The 13,663-nt window shown below is 37.8% G+C and overlaps 1 protein-coding gene across 1 annotated transcript; it reads left to right on the plus strand.

Moving 5' to 3' along the window:
- The first annotated feature begins 203 nt into the window (after positions 1-203).
- Positions 204-3,085, plus strand: drd5a (dopamine receptor D5a). Its single transcript, XM_034015861.2, has one exon. The coding sequence runs from the start codon at positions 467-469 to the stop codon at positions 1,832-1,834; it is 1,368 nt and encodes a 455-aa protein (XP_033871752.2). The 5' UTR covers positions 204-466; the 3' UTR covers positions 1,835-3,085.
- The last annotated feature ends 10,578 nt before the right edge of the window (positions 3,086-13,663 follow it).

Here is a 13,663-nt window from a genome sequence, read left to right on the forward strand (position 1 = left end):
AAAAAGTAAAAAAGTATATAGTTAGAAAATGAAAAAAAAGTATATTGATGTGACGTAAGCAGGGAGTGAAATACTCTGCTTTTGGAGTCGGTCTCGGAAGACTGAGGATAGCCAGATATCAATTTTTAACTAGCTCGTCAAAACAATGCTTTGCTTTCAATGGCCCGTCTTTCATCCTCAGTCTAAGACTACACCTACGAAGGTGCTGCTTGCTGTCCACAATTGCTAAGGCATCTTGCAAGCATGAAAGGTGAAATCGTTCGCCAGCTTGGAATGTGAACCCACACTCTCTTTCTACTGTATGCTCGATACCACACACGGTCTACAGGTACTGAGAACTTGCAGTCTGAAAACTGGGATGCTGGAATTTAAAAATAAGGTGTTGGACAGTGAAGTGAGTCTGTCTATTGCACACATCTGAATCAGTCTGTTAACGCGTGTAAGTAATGGTTAGCATTTGTCTTTTATGAAACATATGGGGGCTCCGGCGAAATACTACTCAGAGCAGGAAAGTGACTCTATACCATTCTCTGTTGGAGAAATAATGCGTAATACGACGGCAGACGCCGAAAAGGAACTGATAACTCGAACTGTAACCGGCTGCCTTCTTGCTGTGCTTATACTGTGGACTTTAATAGGAAACATTCTGGTGTGCTCCGCTGTGATCAAGTTTAGGCACCTTCGAACTAAAGTTACTAATATCTTTATAGTGTCTCTGGCTGTGTCTGATTTATTTGTTGCCGTATTGGTGATGCCGTGGAAAGCTGTAGCTGAGGTTGCAGGTTACTGGCCATTTGGCACTTTCTGCAATATTTGGGTGGCTTTTGACATTATGTGCTCCACTGCATCCATTCTTAACCTATGCGTTATCAGTGTGGACAGGTATTGGGCTATCTCCAGCCCTTTCAGATACGAGAGGAAAATGACGCACAGGGTGGCATTTGTAATGATTAGTGTAACATGGACATTATCTATACTTATTTCATTCATACCCGTGCAATTGAACTGGCATAAAGCCAGCTCTGGGCCTGATGGGACAAACAACACCACTACTGAGAAACAGACGGAAGACTGTGACTCGAGTCTTAACCGAACATATGCCATATCCTCTTCTTTAATTAGCTTTTATATCCCTGTTGCCGTTATGATTGTGACTTACACTAGAATTTACAGGATTGCTCAAATACAGATCCGGAGGATTTCTTCATTAGAAAGAGCAGCGGAGCACGCTCAGAGCTGTCGGACCAATCGATTGGAATGTCAGCACCACAACTCACTGAAGACATCTCTCAAAAAGGAAACCAAAGTCTTAAAAACTTTGTCTGTGATCATGGGGGTATTTGTTTGCTGCTGGTTACCTTTCTTTATTTTAAATTGCATGGTCCCTTTTTGTGACAGGACCGCTGACCACGAGTCTGGTTTTCCTTGTGTGAGTGAAACGGCTTTTGATGTGTTCGTTTGGTTTGGCTGGACAAACTCGTCTTTAAATCCGATCATATATGCGTTCAACGCTGACTTTAGGAAAGCTTTTTCTAGCGTTTTGGGCTGCCGTAATTTTTGTTCGAGCACCGCTGTTGAAACTGTGAACATAAGCAACGAGCTCGTGTCCTATAACCAAGATACATTGTTTCATAAAGAAGTCGTCACTGCTTATGTTAACATGATTCCCAATGCGATGGACTGTGTTGACGAAAACGACGAGACTTTTGACAGGATATCTCAATTGTCCCAAAACAACGAAAATGGAACAGATTCGGTTTGTGATTTGGAGGACTGCGAAACGGACATCTGTATGGATAGGATAACACCGTTCACTCCGAATGATTTACATTAAATTATATTTACCTATTCACCTTGGTTACATTTAAAAAGTCTGAAAGAATGTAGATTTTATAGTTCGTATCCAATGTTTTGAACTTGCTATGATATTCAATACATGTGCTGTAATAGTTAATTAGTCTATATTGAGTATCCAGTAGTGTAATATATAAATATGAAAAATGTGTTATCATCAGTATTATGTTATTGTTAGTTAAGGCCATTGAAAAGAAACACAAATTTTCAAACTCAAACTGAAGGATTTCATATTATTAACTCTTTCAGGACTAGCCAAGTCTAAAGCTCAATCAAATTTAAAATAGCCTCCATGCAAAAGCACTTTTTTTTTATTAAAACAAGAAAGAAAAAATACATCTAGTCAATGTGATGGCATCAGTCCTGAAGAGTTTAAATACGATTTACTTTTGTTATGTTGTCCTTTACTTAAAAGCACCTATATTTTTGGGTAAACCATTGCACATTATTAAAATTCTAAGCATGAAAAAAGCACTGTCATCAAGCATGAAACCAGCACTTGCTTACTTAATATTTTAAACAGAACAGTGGTACAAAACTGTCATCCTGCATTCAGTTCTTTGTAAACGCCTGCATAAAAATAGCATAAAAGCCTTAGTTCTGGGATTATCTGAATAATACAGATTGCAATACAAAAAAACTGAAAACTAGATAATATAGAATTTTGTACAGGTACAGGCACTTTAACCCAACAACCTTTGTATTGTGCCATCACTATGGGTAGAAGAAACAGTGCTCTGCTGTTTTACATTATTATCATATCAAAATGCTATGCTACAAATAAACATATTGCAAAGTCTGTTAAAAACAATATTAATCACAGTGCATTCACCCCAATGTCACACACATTTGGCTGGGTAGTTTGTAATTTTTGAGATGGTAGGCTCTTAAGACCCCTTATTAAAATGTAGAAACCCCAGAGCAAACTCCACTAAAGGAGATAAAGAAAAGATCATTTAAGTATTTAAAGACATTTGTAAACACTCTTCCTATATTTGAAAAGTTGCTCTTTAATGCCTTACCAATACATGTAACAAAATCAATTCAGCACCTATAAAGTGCTAATAAAGTCTTGATGAATTAAATCGTGTGGTGAGGTGGGCTTTTGAGGTTTGTGAACCAGCGGTATGAACATTCTAGCAACACCACAAGAGTTAACATTAGGGTAAGAGCTACTTCAACTGTTCAATTCAGTTATTTATTTATTTTTACAAGACTGATAACCCATTGATGAAAGAATAATGAACTGAAAATAAAGAATCAATCGACTACTTAGACAGAGTCTGCATAAAGTGTACTGGTAATATGTGCCAGTTCTGTTTACTTGTGAGCACAATACTAAGCGCAGGAAAGATTAGGATAAGAATCCCTGATCAGACACTCATTGTCTGATCCTGGGCTAATCACTCAACCCCCTTGTGGCTCAGTCCCATCCGCTTATAAATCACAGTAGAAGCCCTGCACATACTGTTACATTTCAGTTGGATTATCATGGATAAATAATGTTTAAAAATCCTGATGTACAGTACCTAATTTTTAAAACAACAGCTCCCTCTAAATAACAGAGCTACCTGGCTCTTAAATGAAGACATGGGTGACTTACAAAACTGATATATCATGTCTTTAGTGTTATACCAGAAAAGGGTATTGACTTTTTTAAAATGTCATGGTCAATTTCGAAAACATTAAAATACGTAAAATACCTGTAATAACCCTGGTGCAATAAAACAGTGTCAGTAATGTAGATCTTTTCAAGCTTCCTAAATTATCCTGTCACAATTCGTCCCCCTATCCCAAAAATAACTTCCTGAGTTCACAATAGCATTAATAACCTCTGCACTGGTGATCCCCAGTAGATTCTTGACCTTGTATTTTGACTCTGGACACCTAACAGTTGCCAAGGCCAATTATCAGGCTAAATAAATAGGCTCGGTGGCCCAGTGGTTTAAGAAAAGGAGGTTCCCAGTTCAATCGCAGCTCAGCCACTGGCTCACTGTGTATAACCCTGAGCAAGTCAGTTAACCTCCTTGTTGAGACATAAAACCAAGGTAATATTGTAAGTGACCCTGCAGCAGCAGTTGTGATGCATGGTCTCTGTAAGTCGCTTTGCATAAAAGCGGCTGCTAAATGACTCATTATTATTATTATTATTATTATTATTATTATTATTATTATTATTATTATTATTATTAACAATAATAATAATAATAATAATAATAATAATAATAATAATAATAATAATAATCTAACATGCAATGACCACAAGTGTCTAATGTTTAATTACTAAATCCCAAACCTTTTGCACACATTATTGATCAAGTTTAAAACAGTGACGTTGTCAAACACAAAAGTAATATAATTAGTTGTTCAATCTTAAGAACACAGACTGAATATCAATGTATATAATAAAACATCATTACTTTAAAGCATTGCATATATATGACCAAATCTAAGGGGGGAGCAATTTTCACAAGGCAATGTCACACCTCAGCACTCTGGTACGTATATCAGCCTTTTGAACTCTCACCTGACTCATTTCTTTTAATGATTCAAAATGTTTATATTATTATTATTATTATTATTATTATTATTATTATTATTATTATTATTATTATTTATTTATTTATTTATTTATTTATTTATTTATTTATTTCTTAGCAGACACGCTTATCCAGGGCGACTTACAGTCGTAAACAAAAATACATTTCAAGAATCACTGTACAAGTATTAATACAATTAAGAGCAAGATAAAATACAATTACTTCGGTTCTAGCAAGTACAAGTATATGACAAAATACGATTCAATAACGGAGCAGATAACAGTGTCAGTGATAGTTACATCAGGATATAATTAAATACAAAATACTACATATTAAATAACACTTGTGACAGATTACATTACTCTAAAGTTTTCAGGATTATGAACACTGAGGGCAAGTGCAATTGACAGTACCACTACTACTGCTATTAGAAAAATATTGCCACAAACATTAACAAGGAGTCATGATCACAAAAACCATTGGGAAGCCGGTAAGTGCTTCAAATTTGCAAGGGAATGAAGGTTTTAAGAATAAATCTCTCAAAAAAAAACATTTGGTTGCAGTGAATGCTTCCTAGACATTTGGAATAAATATTTTAAGAATAGCTCTCAGAGTTATGAAAAAGAGGAGCAACTTCCAATTTCCAAAAGTACTGCTTTTTCTATTAAACTGCTTTTCACTATTGCCTGGGCAAAGTGATGAGATGAGGTGAGGTTACTCAGTAGTCCCACAAGTAAACTGTACTTTGCCTGACCATCTTTAATGCCTTTCATTACAGAGGGAGCACTGAATCCACTCTTCATGAGGTTCTGAATACAACACATCATAATACACTGAACCCTCGGTTTCATTGCTCAAAGTGACGGGTCTTCCAAGATGATTTATATGCTTCATGTTGAAGGCTTTGTGGTAATGAGACCCTGCAAAGATATAATTGGGTGGTTTCATACTGGAGCTCAAGGGTGAGACTAAGGTCAAGTTGAGAAACTTATTAGAGGTGAAATATTGAACTAGATAATTACTAATAATACAAATGATACTGGAGGTAATTAGGGGTAGGGAAATTGATTTGCTGCACTTTTAATTAATATTATGATACTGCATTATCAGAATTTAGCTTAGTTAAATGAATTACTATTATTAGTTTTGGTTTACTAAACTGTGCATTCTAAATTAATCCAAACTTTTAGGTTTGCTCCCCATCTTAATGCGGGGGGACAATTTATTTTAAACACACTACTCTATGTAATGATATTGTAATAACTACAGACTATACGGAAATGTATACCTGAACTCATACTTGAACCTGTTTTACAATGCAAATGTAGTATTCTAAAGATAAGACAATTATGAGGGATTGGTGTATTGTATGAAACCGAGATATGCTGGACTAAATGTTGTTTAGAAAAAGTTAATTTTACGCGAATGGTGATGCCTTGAGTGTGAAGCCTGAGTGTTTATACAGGGATTCGACATTCAGTCCAAACCTACCCTTCTACAGAAAATATATTTTAAAAATGGCACAGAAGAGTGGGGCTCAAACCCACAAGCCTGAGATTAATGGTCTCATTCTCTATCCAATGAGCCGAACTGGACCAGTCAGTCAAGATTAGAACAATCTAAAGGGACGGGATTTAATAGGTGATATTTATTAAAGGTAGGGGCACAGAGCAGATCTTGAATGAATTATTACACACTGCCATTACCAGTGACCATTGCAAGGAAATATAATGGCTATTGAGGCAGATAGGGGAATAAGACTAATTAATTGACTGATTGATTTAGGATCAAATTGTCAAAATCTCAACAGTTACTTTAGGTTTAATGGAGTTTGAATTAGATTTGAAAAGATATCTAGCTCACCTTACACCTGTCATCAGTTTTATAATAAGAAAAGTTTTGGTTCTTTCATTTACACACAACTTTTCATATGGCCAGCAGCCAGAAGTCAAACTGAAAATAAATGTTTAAACACAGATATATTGTTTTCCCAATCTTGTTGACTGTTTGTGCCCAAAATACGCTGACCTTTAATAACATAGTCTATCGCTCGGATTAAAGAAAAGTGTATTTAATATAATGCTAATTATATTGGTTGCTGTGAACAGGATGTCTGCATGAGGTGAAGTCAGACCACAAACAGAAACCAGAACAAGGGATGGCGGGGCAAAACTGAGACGCTACGGCGCTCAGTGTTTTTTTATTAAATAACAAAATTAAATATTTAAACAAAACACAAAACACTTTCAAAACAAAAGGCACAAGGGCCAAAACAAACAGATGGACAACAAACAATAACAAGTATTGTGCTGGTTTAATAACCAGCACACTTAGCAATTGTTATTTTCTTCTAAATGATCTTTTACCTCCTGTCTCCACTCTCATTCTCCACTTACGAACACTCTTTCCCCGTGCAGCCAAACTGCAGATCTTTTATATTTGTGACCGAGGGACTAACTAGCTATCAATTATTATATTATCCCTCGGTCACAGTCTGCACGGATTAAATAAGGATGTGTGACTGTCAGCTAATTAAATACTCAGTAGCTGATCAGTCACGCATTCCCACGAGGTAATTCTAAAACCAAAATACAAAACCATAACATGGCGGAAGACATCTTGCTCATCCTGCCACAGATAATAAAATGCAAAATAATATTGGCTTTTCACCGCCCTATATAATACATAAATCATAATAATACAATAAATCATAAACACAGCACACCATATATACATAGGGCCAACAGTAAAAAATTCTATGAAGCAATTCATTCCATAAAATTAATTTGTCCAAACTGTTTTAACTTTCTGAAAATGTTTGCTGGTGTGTAATTTTTTTGCAAGTTGCAGATCAGTCGTATGATATTTAATTAATATTGTGTTATTGGTATATACTTTTTTAAGGAACATAAAAAATCAGAAATTGATTCATATAAACTTCTATTATATGCGCAGACCTCATACCTAAATGTAACCTCTGCCTCTTAAGCTTTTAGAAATATTGGCGCTGATATGACATGTACAATTGCTGTAAGCCTTTGATTTGTGCAAAATGACAAGAAGTTTAATTTGCATTTTCATTTTTTTATTCCTTTTTCGAGCAAAAAAAAGTTTAAAATGAATTTTTCTTTTGTGACTTGTCAGGGCTTTCATAGATTAACATCAGGTTTGGAGAAATGTATATTGTATTGGGAAAGAGAAATAGGTAGATATAATAAACATTGCAAAGATTAGGTAAATGAAATACTTAAACTAATGATATTCCAGAAGCACCTTGAGGAAAGGGTTATTGGACCAGCTATGACATCCAGAGATGTGTAGAAGGGCTGTGGAGGTTACTGAAGCTTTTCCTTCTGGAAGAATTGTGGCCAGTGGTTAAAGAAAAGGGCTTGTAACTAGGAGGTCCCCGGTTCAAATCCCACCTCAGCCACTGACTCACTGTGTGACCCTGAGCAAGTCACTTAACCTCCTTGTGCTCCGTCTTTCGGGTGAGACGTAGTTGTAAGTGACTCTGCAGCTGATGCATAGTTCCCACACCCTAGTCTCTGTAAGTCGCCTTGGATAAAGGCGTCTGCTAAATAAACAAATAATAATAATAAAAGAATTGACAACCTGCAACTAATCTATTCAAGTTCATTCTACTCAAGGACCCTTTTCCACAGGTACATAATAGTCTTTTTAAACACGTATATTCAATCAAACAATTCTGTGGTTGTCCGGTCTGAGAGATTTCCCCCACCGGCATACTAGCAATACTATGTTGGTCTAAAGAGATATTGTGGAGAGAAGGGCTGATGTAAGACTACTTCAGCAGCCTATTTTTTTTTTTTTTTGTTAAATGCTTGTTACATTACGTTGGCTGCTGAGGTAGCTACACCAATACAGAATTATTGGGGGGTATAGAATTAGGGGGGTAGACCAGCTTTAGAAATGAGAGAAAAAATAAGAGTAGAAAAACTTTTTTTGTTATGATAGTATGGCTTGCATTAATGAACAGGGTATCAGAAGGGTTGAAGGGGCAGAGAGGAATAAGGGCAAAGAGGAGAGTTGAGCTGCACAAATTAACCTTGGTGGAGCTGTTTCATTTTGGAAATGCGTAGCAAGAGGAGATAGTGAGAGTAAGGGATGAGAGAGAGAGATTGCAGAAATGAGCACCTAGGGAGGTAAAACTGGAGGGAGAAGAGACAGTGAACTCAGAACAGCAAAGAAAACCGAAGAAGGCAGAAAGGCAAATAGATCATCAAATGGAGAGAAACAACCTTGGTGGAGGATTATGATAAGGTGATAGAGAATATCAGTAGTAATGGGTAGACAGGAGGGGGAAGGAGGAGGTGAACACTTTGCCATCCCCCGAAGGAGAAGGCAGACAGTGGGAATGGATGAAAGAGTAGGGGAAGAAATACAGAATAGGCGATATTGGTATTGAATGCCTGCTAGGTAAGTTTTGAGAGGTGTAGATTATCTTTTGCGTGAACGAGGAAAGACAGAATGAAGTCCTAAATGAAGGGTATAGGGGAGGGGGATGCAGTTTTGCTTGCAGAAGGTTGTGAAGGCAAACAAGTTGGTTGCGTAGAACGAGCAGGTAGATGAAGCAAGGGTGGTGGCCTTGTAATCTTGAGCGGATGTGTGGAGATTGCCAAGGGATGAAGTTGAGGGAATCAAATGTCTGAATTGGGAGACCTCTGGACGAAAAAGAGCATTGCATGAATTACCCAAATTTTGCCTGTTTCCATCACAATTGTCGTGGCTTTTTTTAGCACATAAAAAAGTTTGATGGAAGCATAGCTTCTGTTTTGCTTTTTTCATTTGTGTATCGCTTCAAAGCTCTACAGACTCAAATAGTTAAATCTTAAAAGGTATCAACATAGTTATACAATATTGTGTCTGAGCTAAGGAGAGAAAGTGAGCCAATGAAGCAGAAGCAGTGCCAGATATAGAAGCAGACGCAAGAGTGAAGAGTGCTGCAGGAGCTGTGGAATTGATGCAAAGGCTGATAGCTGATGCAGGGAAAGGGAGAGCTGCGGGTTCTAAGCAAGTAATCCTGTTATCAAACGTGTCCAGGCGGTCTGTGACTGAAGAAACAGCGGAGTTGAGAGGCAGAATGAGTTGCTTGATGTCATTAGAGATTTGTCGACACAGGTCGAAGAAAGAATCAGGAGAAGCCGAAGGATCGGGTAAAACAGCAGGCAGGAGATGGGAAGTAGAAAGAGCAGGATAGGGAGTGCACACAGCAGAGGAGGAGTCTGCTGACAAGCCTGGATCACTGAACTGACATGTGAGGAGGAAAGAAAATGACTACATTAAAACCTGAAAGATTTAATGATTTGAGTCTGCAGAGCTGCAGAGTGATACACGAACAAAAAAATCAAGACAGAGAATAAGGGCATGATTTGGGGTTTAAGTAGGGAGATTGGTAGATATTATTGACGGGACAGAACGGGGAAGGAGCCCTAGCTCCCAGCTAATTGAACCACACTCAAGGCTACAATTAACACTAGAATGACCGTGTTTATAGGCATACCTAGAACAACCATGACCGGTCAATTTGACTGGCGTATTAAAAACAACATAAATATTTTTATTAGGAAAGGACAAACAATTGAATATAAGTCGTAGTTTTATTCAGGAATGTCATATAAGAACATAAGAACGTAAGAAAGTTTACAAACGAGAGGAGGCCATTCGGCCCATCTTGCTCGTTTGGTTGTTAATAGCTTATTGATCCCAGAATCTCATCAAGCAGCTTCTTGAAGGATCCCAGTGTGTCAGCTTCAACAACATTACTGGGGAGTTGGTTCCAGACCCTCATAATTCTGTGTAAAAAAGTGCATCCTATTTTCTGTTCTGAATGCCCCTTTATCTAATCTCCATTTGTGACCCCTGGTCCTTGTTTCTTTTTTCAGGTTAAAAAAGTCCCCCGGGTCGACATTGTCAATACCTTTTAGAATTTTGAATGCTTGACTCAGATCACCGCGTAGTCTTCTTTGTTCAAGACTGAATAGATTAAATTCTTTTAGCCTGTCTGCATACGACATGCCTTTTAAACCCGGGATAATTTTGGTTGCTCTTCTTTGACTCTTTCTAGAGCAGCAATATCCTTTTTGTAACGAGGTGACCAGAACTGAACAAAATATTCTAGATGAGGTCTTACTAATGCATTGTAAAGTTTTAACATTACTTCCCTTGATTTAAATTCAACACTTTTCACAATATATCCAGGCATCTTGTTGGCCTTTTTTATAGCTTCCCCACATTGTCTAGATGAAGACATTTCTGAGTAAACTCAGAACTCTTAGGTCTTTTTCATAGATTCCTTCTTCAATTTCAGTATCTCCCATATGATATTTATAATGCACATTTGTATTGCCTGCGTGCAGTACTTTACACTTTTCTCTATTAAATGTCATTTGCCATGTGTCTGCCCTGTCAGAAGGATCGGGTAAAACAGCAGGAAGTAGAAAGAGCAGGATAGGGAGGAGCATCCGCTGCTGTGTGCACAAAGCGCATATACGCAATGGAAGCTATGCGCTTATATACAGACATACTTTAATCGAAATGACATGAATAAATAAACATTTGAACAGAATGGGCTTCATTTACAATCATTTAAGTCTAAGTGCTGGCACAAATCACACAGAACCTGCGCTTTTCAAAATATGCAGTGCATTTACTGCATTTACTGTCTTTGGGCATTTGGCACAGCTATCAACAGTAACATAGGCACAACTTCTGGCACAAAATGTTCCACAGGCATATAGTAGTACAATGAAAGCTTAATTACTCCAAGGGCATTGACCACAGATCATGTTGGTGTCCAGTCTGCTTCAGAGCCAGATTGTCATTGTCCATCTTTGCTGCCACAGAATCGATGTTTGGTAAAATGTGCAGTAATTCCAAACACTGCTTTGCTGGCCTGCATCTTAGTGATCCATTTGCAATGTGTATTGGTGTAACAATGAATTTCTTAGAAAAGCACATGACTTATAGTAACCAGTGCAGACAGAGAGCCTGGCGCCGTGAGCTGTCAAGGCTGATTGATGGGCTGCCAGAAGGCTCATTGAAACAATAGAAATGTCAGAAGACCACTCACTTGAGGAATGCAGACTGATATAATCAAACTTCGATGCATGTCTGCAAGTTCTGACTGATAAATACAAATAATGATTTGTTTTATATGTATCGGTCAATTTGACCACTCCTGGTCAGAATAGCTATGACAATATTTTATCTCGCTAATTTTTGCAGCTATGTGATTCTTTCTTTGTCAGGGTAATTAGTAAATATATTTAGGTATATTAAGTCAGGAAAGCACAGCTCTGTATCTTAAACACACACACCGCAATTTAAATTTCAAAAATGGTCAAAATGACTGCCTTGGTCATTCTAGTGTTAAACTAACAGAAATAATGCATTAAATCATGTATTGAATGAAAAAATGAACTCTAACAATGGTGAGTTAAGGGTTACCGCATCCAATGTTATGAAATCCAAAAACATATTTTTAGGTTAACAATAATCAGCCCACCACTCTCGAGATAAAAGCTTAACCTTAAGCAGTTTGTTTGTTCAGTCATTGTAGTTCAGTTGTGTGGTCTTATTGCAGTACATTAGGTGGGTATTAATCAGATGTTGACAAGTGCAGTTTAAATGAAAATACATTTTTCCTATGATACCAGTTTCTTTCACAAATGCACATAGGAGACATACAGGAGGCTGTGTGGTCCAGTGGTTAAAGAAAAGGGCTTGTAACCAGGAGGTCCCCAGTTAAATTCCCGGATCACTGACTGACTCACTGTGTGACCCTGAGCAACCTCCTTGTGCTCCGTCTTTCAGGCGAGATGTTGTTGTAAGTGCATCTGCAGCTGATGCATGGTTCACACACCCTAGTCTCTGTAAGTCGCCTTGGATAAAGGCGCCTGCTAACTAAACAAATAATAATACAAACCCGTAACAAGTACAGGTAAAATGTATTGCATTTTTTCATTAGCTTTATGAGCTATTATCATAATGTAACCTTTGTGGTGTATAATTCTGAAATAGTACTGAAAGTTAATACAAGTGAACTGGGAAGACTGAAATACAACAGCAAGGTCTACTACATCTTACATCTATAACTTGTATACAAAATGTGATATTGGCTCTTTAACCAAGTGTTGCAGGGTAGAAAGAATCACTGCACTGAAAAGTTCACCTTCCACCAGCAGAGGGAGCAGGAGGAACCTGTCCATCCAGCAGGCTCTGGCAACTATGGGGTTAATATTCCTTAGGAGTCGGCCTGTTAGGAGGCTGGGGGAGAGGAATGTGGTACACCTGGCTCCAATCCCAAGTAATGAGAATGTACAAAAGGGGCAGCCTCTCCACTGGTCAGGGCAGTGTTCCTGGTACCGGGGAAGCATAGTCATGTATGTCCTAACTAACATCTCCTGCAGCCTGAGCAGGTATTATTATTATAATTATTTATTTCTTAGCAGACACCCTTATCCAGGGGGACTTACAATTGTTACAAGATATCACATTATTTTTACATACAATTACCCATTTATACAGTTGTTTTTTTTTTGTTTTTTTTTTTTTTTACTGGAGCAATCTAGGTAAAGTACCTTGCTCAAGGGTACAGCAGCTGTGTCCCCCACCTGGGACTGAACCCACGACCCTCCGGTCAAGAGTCCAGAGCCCTAACCACTACTCCACACTGCTGTCCTTTATACATTGCTTCAGAAGATCGGCGAGCAAATACCTGTGAGCAGCACAGATCCTGCACTCAATCACCGACTTGACCGGTTAAATATTGTTGTAGATCCAAGCGCCTCTCCCTGGAACCTATAAATATCCTTTGTAAATAGTTGTCTTAACTTAAAGGGGCAGTACCCATTTTCATTTCGTGAACTAGTTTTTGTTTTGTTTATTTGTAAATAAATTTTGGTTAACCCTTCACCTGAAACTGCACTCTCCGTATGTTATTTCGAGGCCATCCACACCAAGGTTTTAATAAAACAATTCAAAGATGCAATTATATACTGTGGCACAATGGCGGTAGAGTGGGGGGAGTTCTATCATTTACAGTGGTTTTCAAGGTTTAAATCAGTTTTTATTTTCTGATGGATTTTGGTGGAACAAAACGTCTTACGCATGGGCACCCTGCTGATCAATCTATCCTGTGCCAGTCTGCAGGTGATGAATCACTGCTCAGACTCAGCTTGGATTACAACCCTTTATCTTATCTCTCTAGGCTAGAAAATATAAATTGAAGGGATGGAAAGGTTTTAAAA

Source organism: Acipenser ruthenus, chromosome 2 (assembly GCF_902713425.1).
Source record: "Acipenser ruthenus chromosome 2, fAciRut3.2 maternal haplotype, whole genome shotgun sequence".
NCBI lineage: Eukaryota > Metazoa > Chordata > Actinopteri > Acipenseriformes > Acipenseridae > Acipenser > Acipenser ruthenus.

Excerpts from the sequence above, each read along its gene's own strand:
- drd5a (XM_034015861.2), top strand. The coding sequence starts at position 467 with ATGAAACATATGGGGGCTCCGGCGAAATACTACTCAGAGCAGGAAAGT.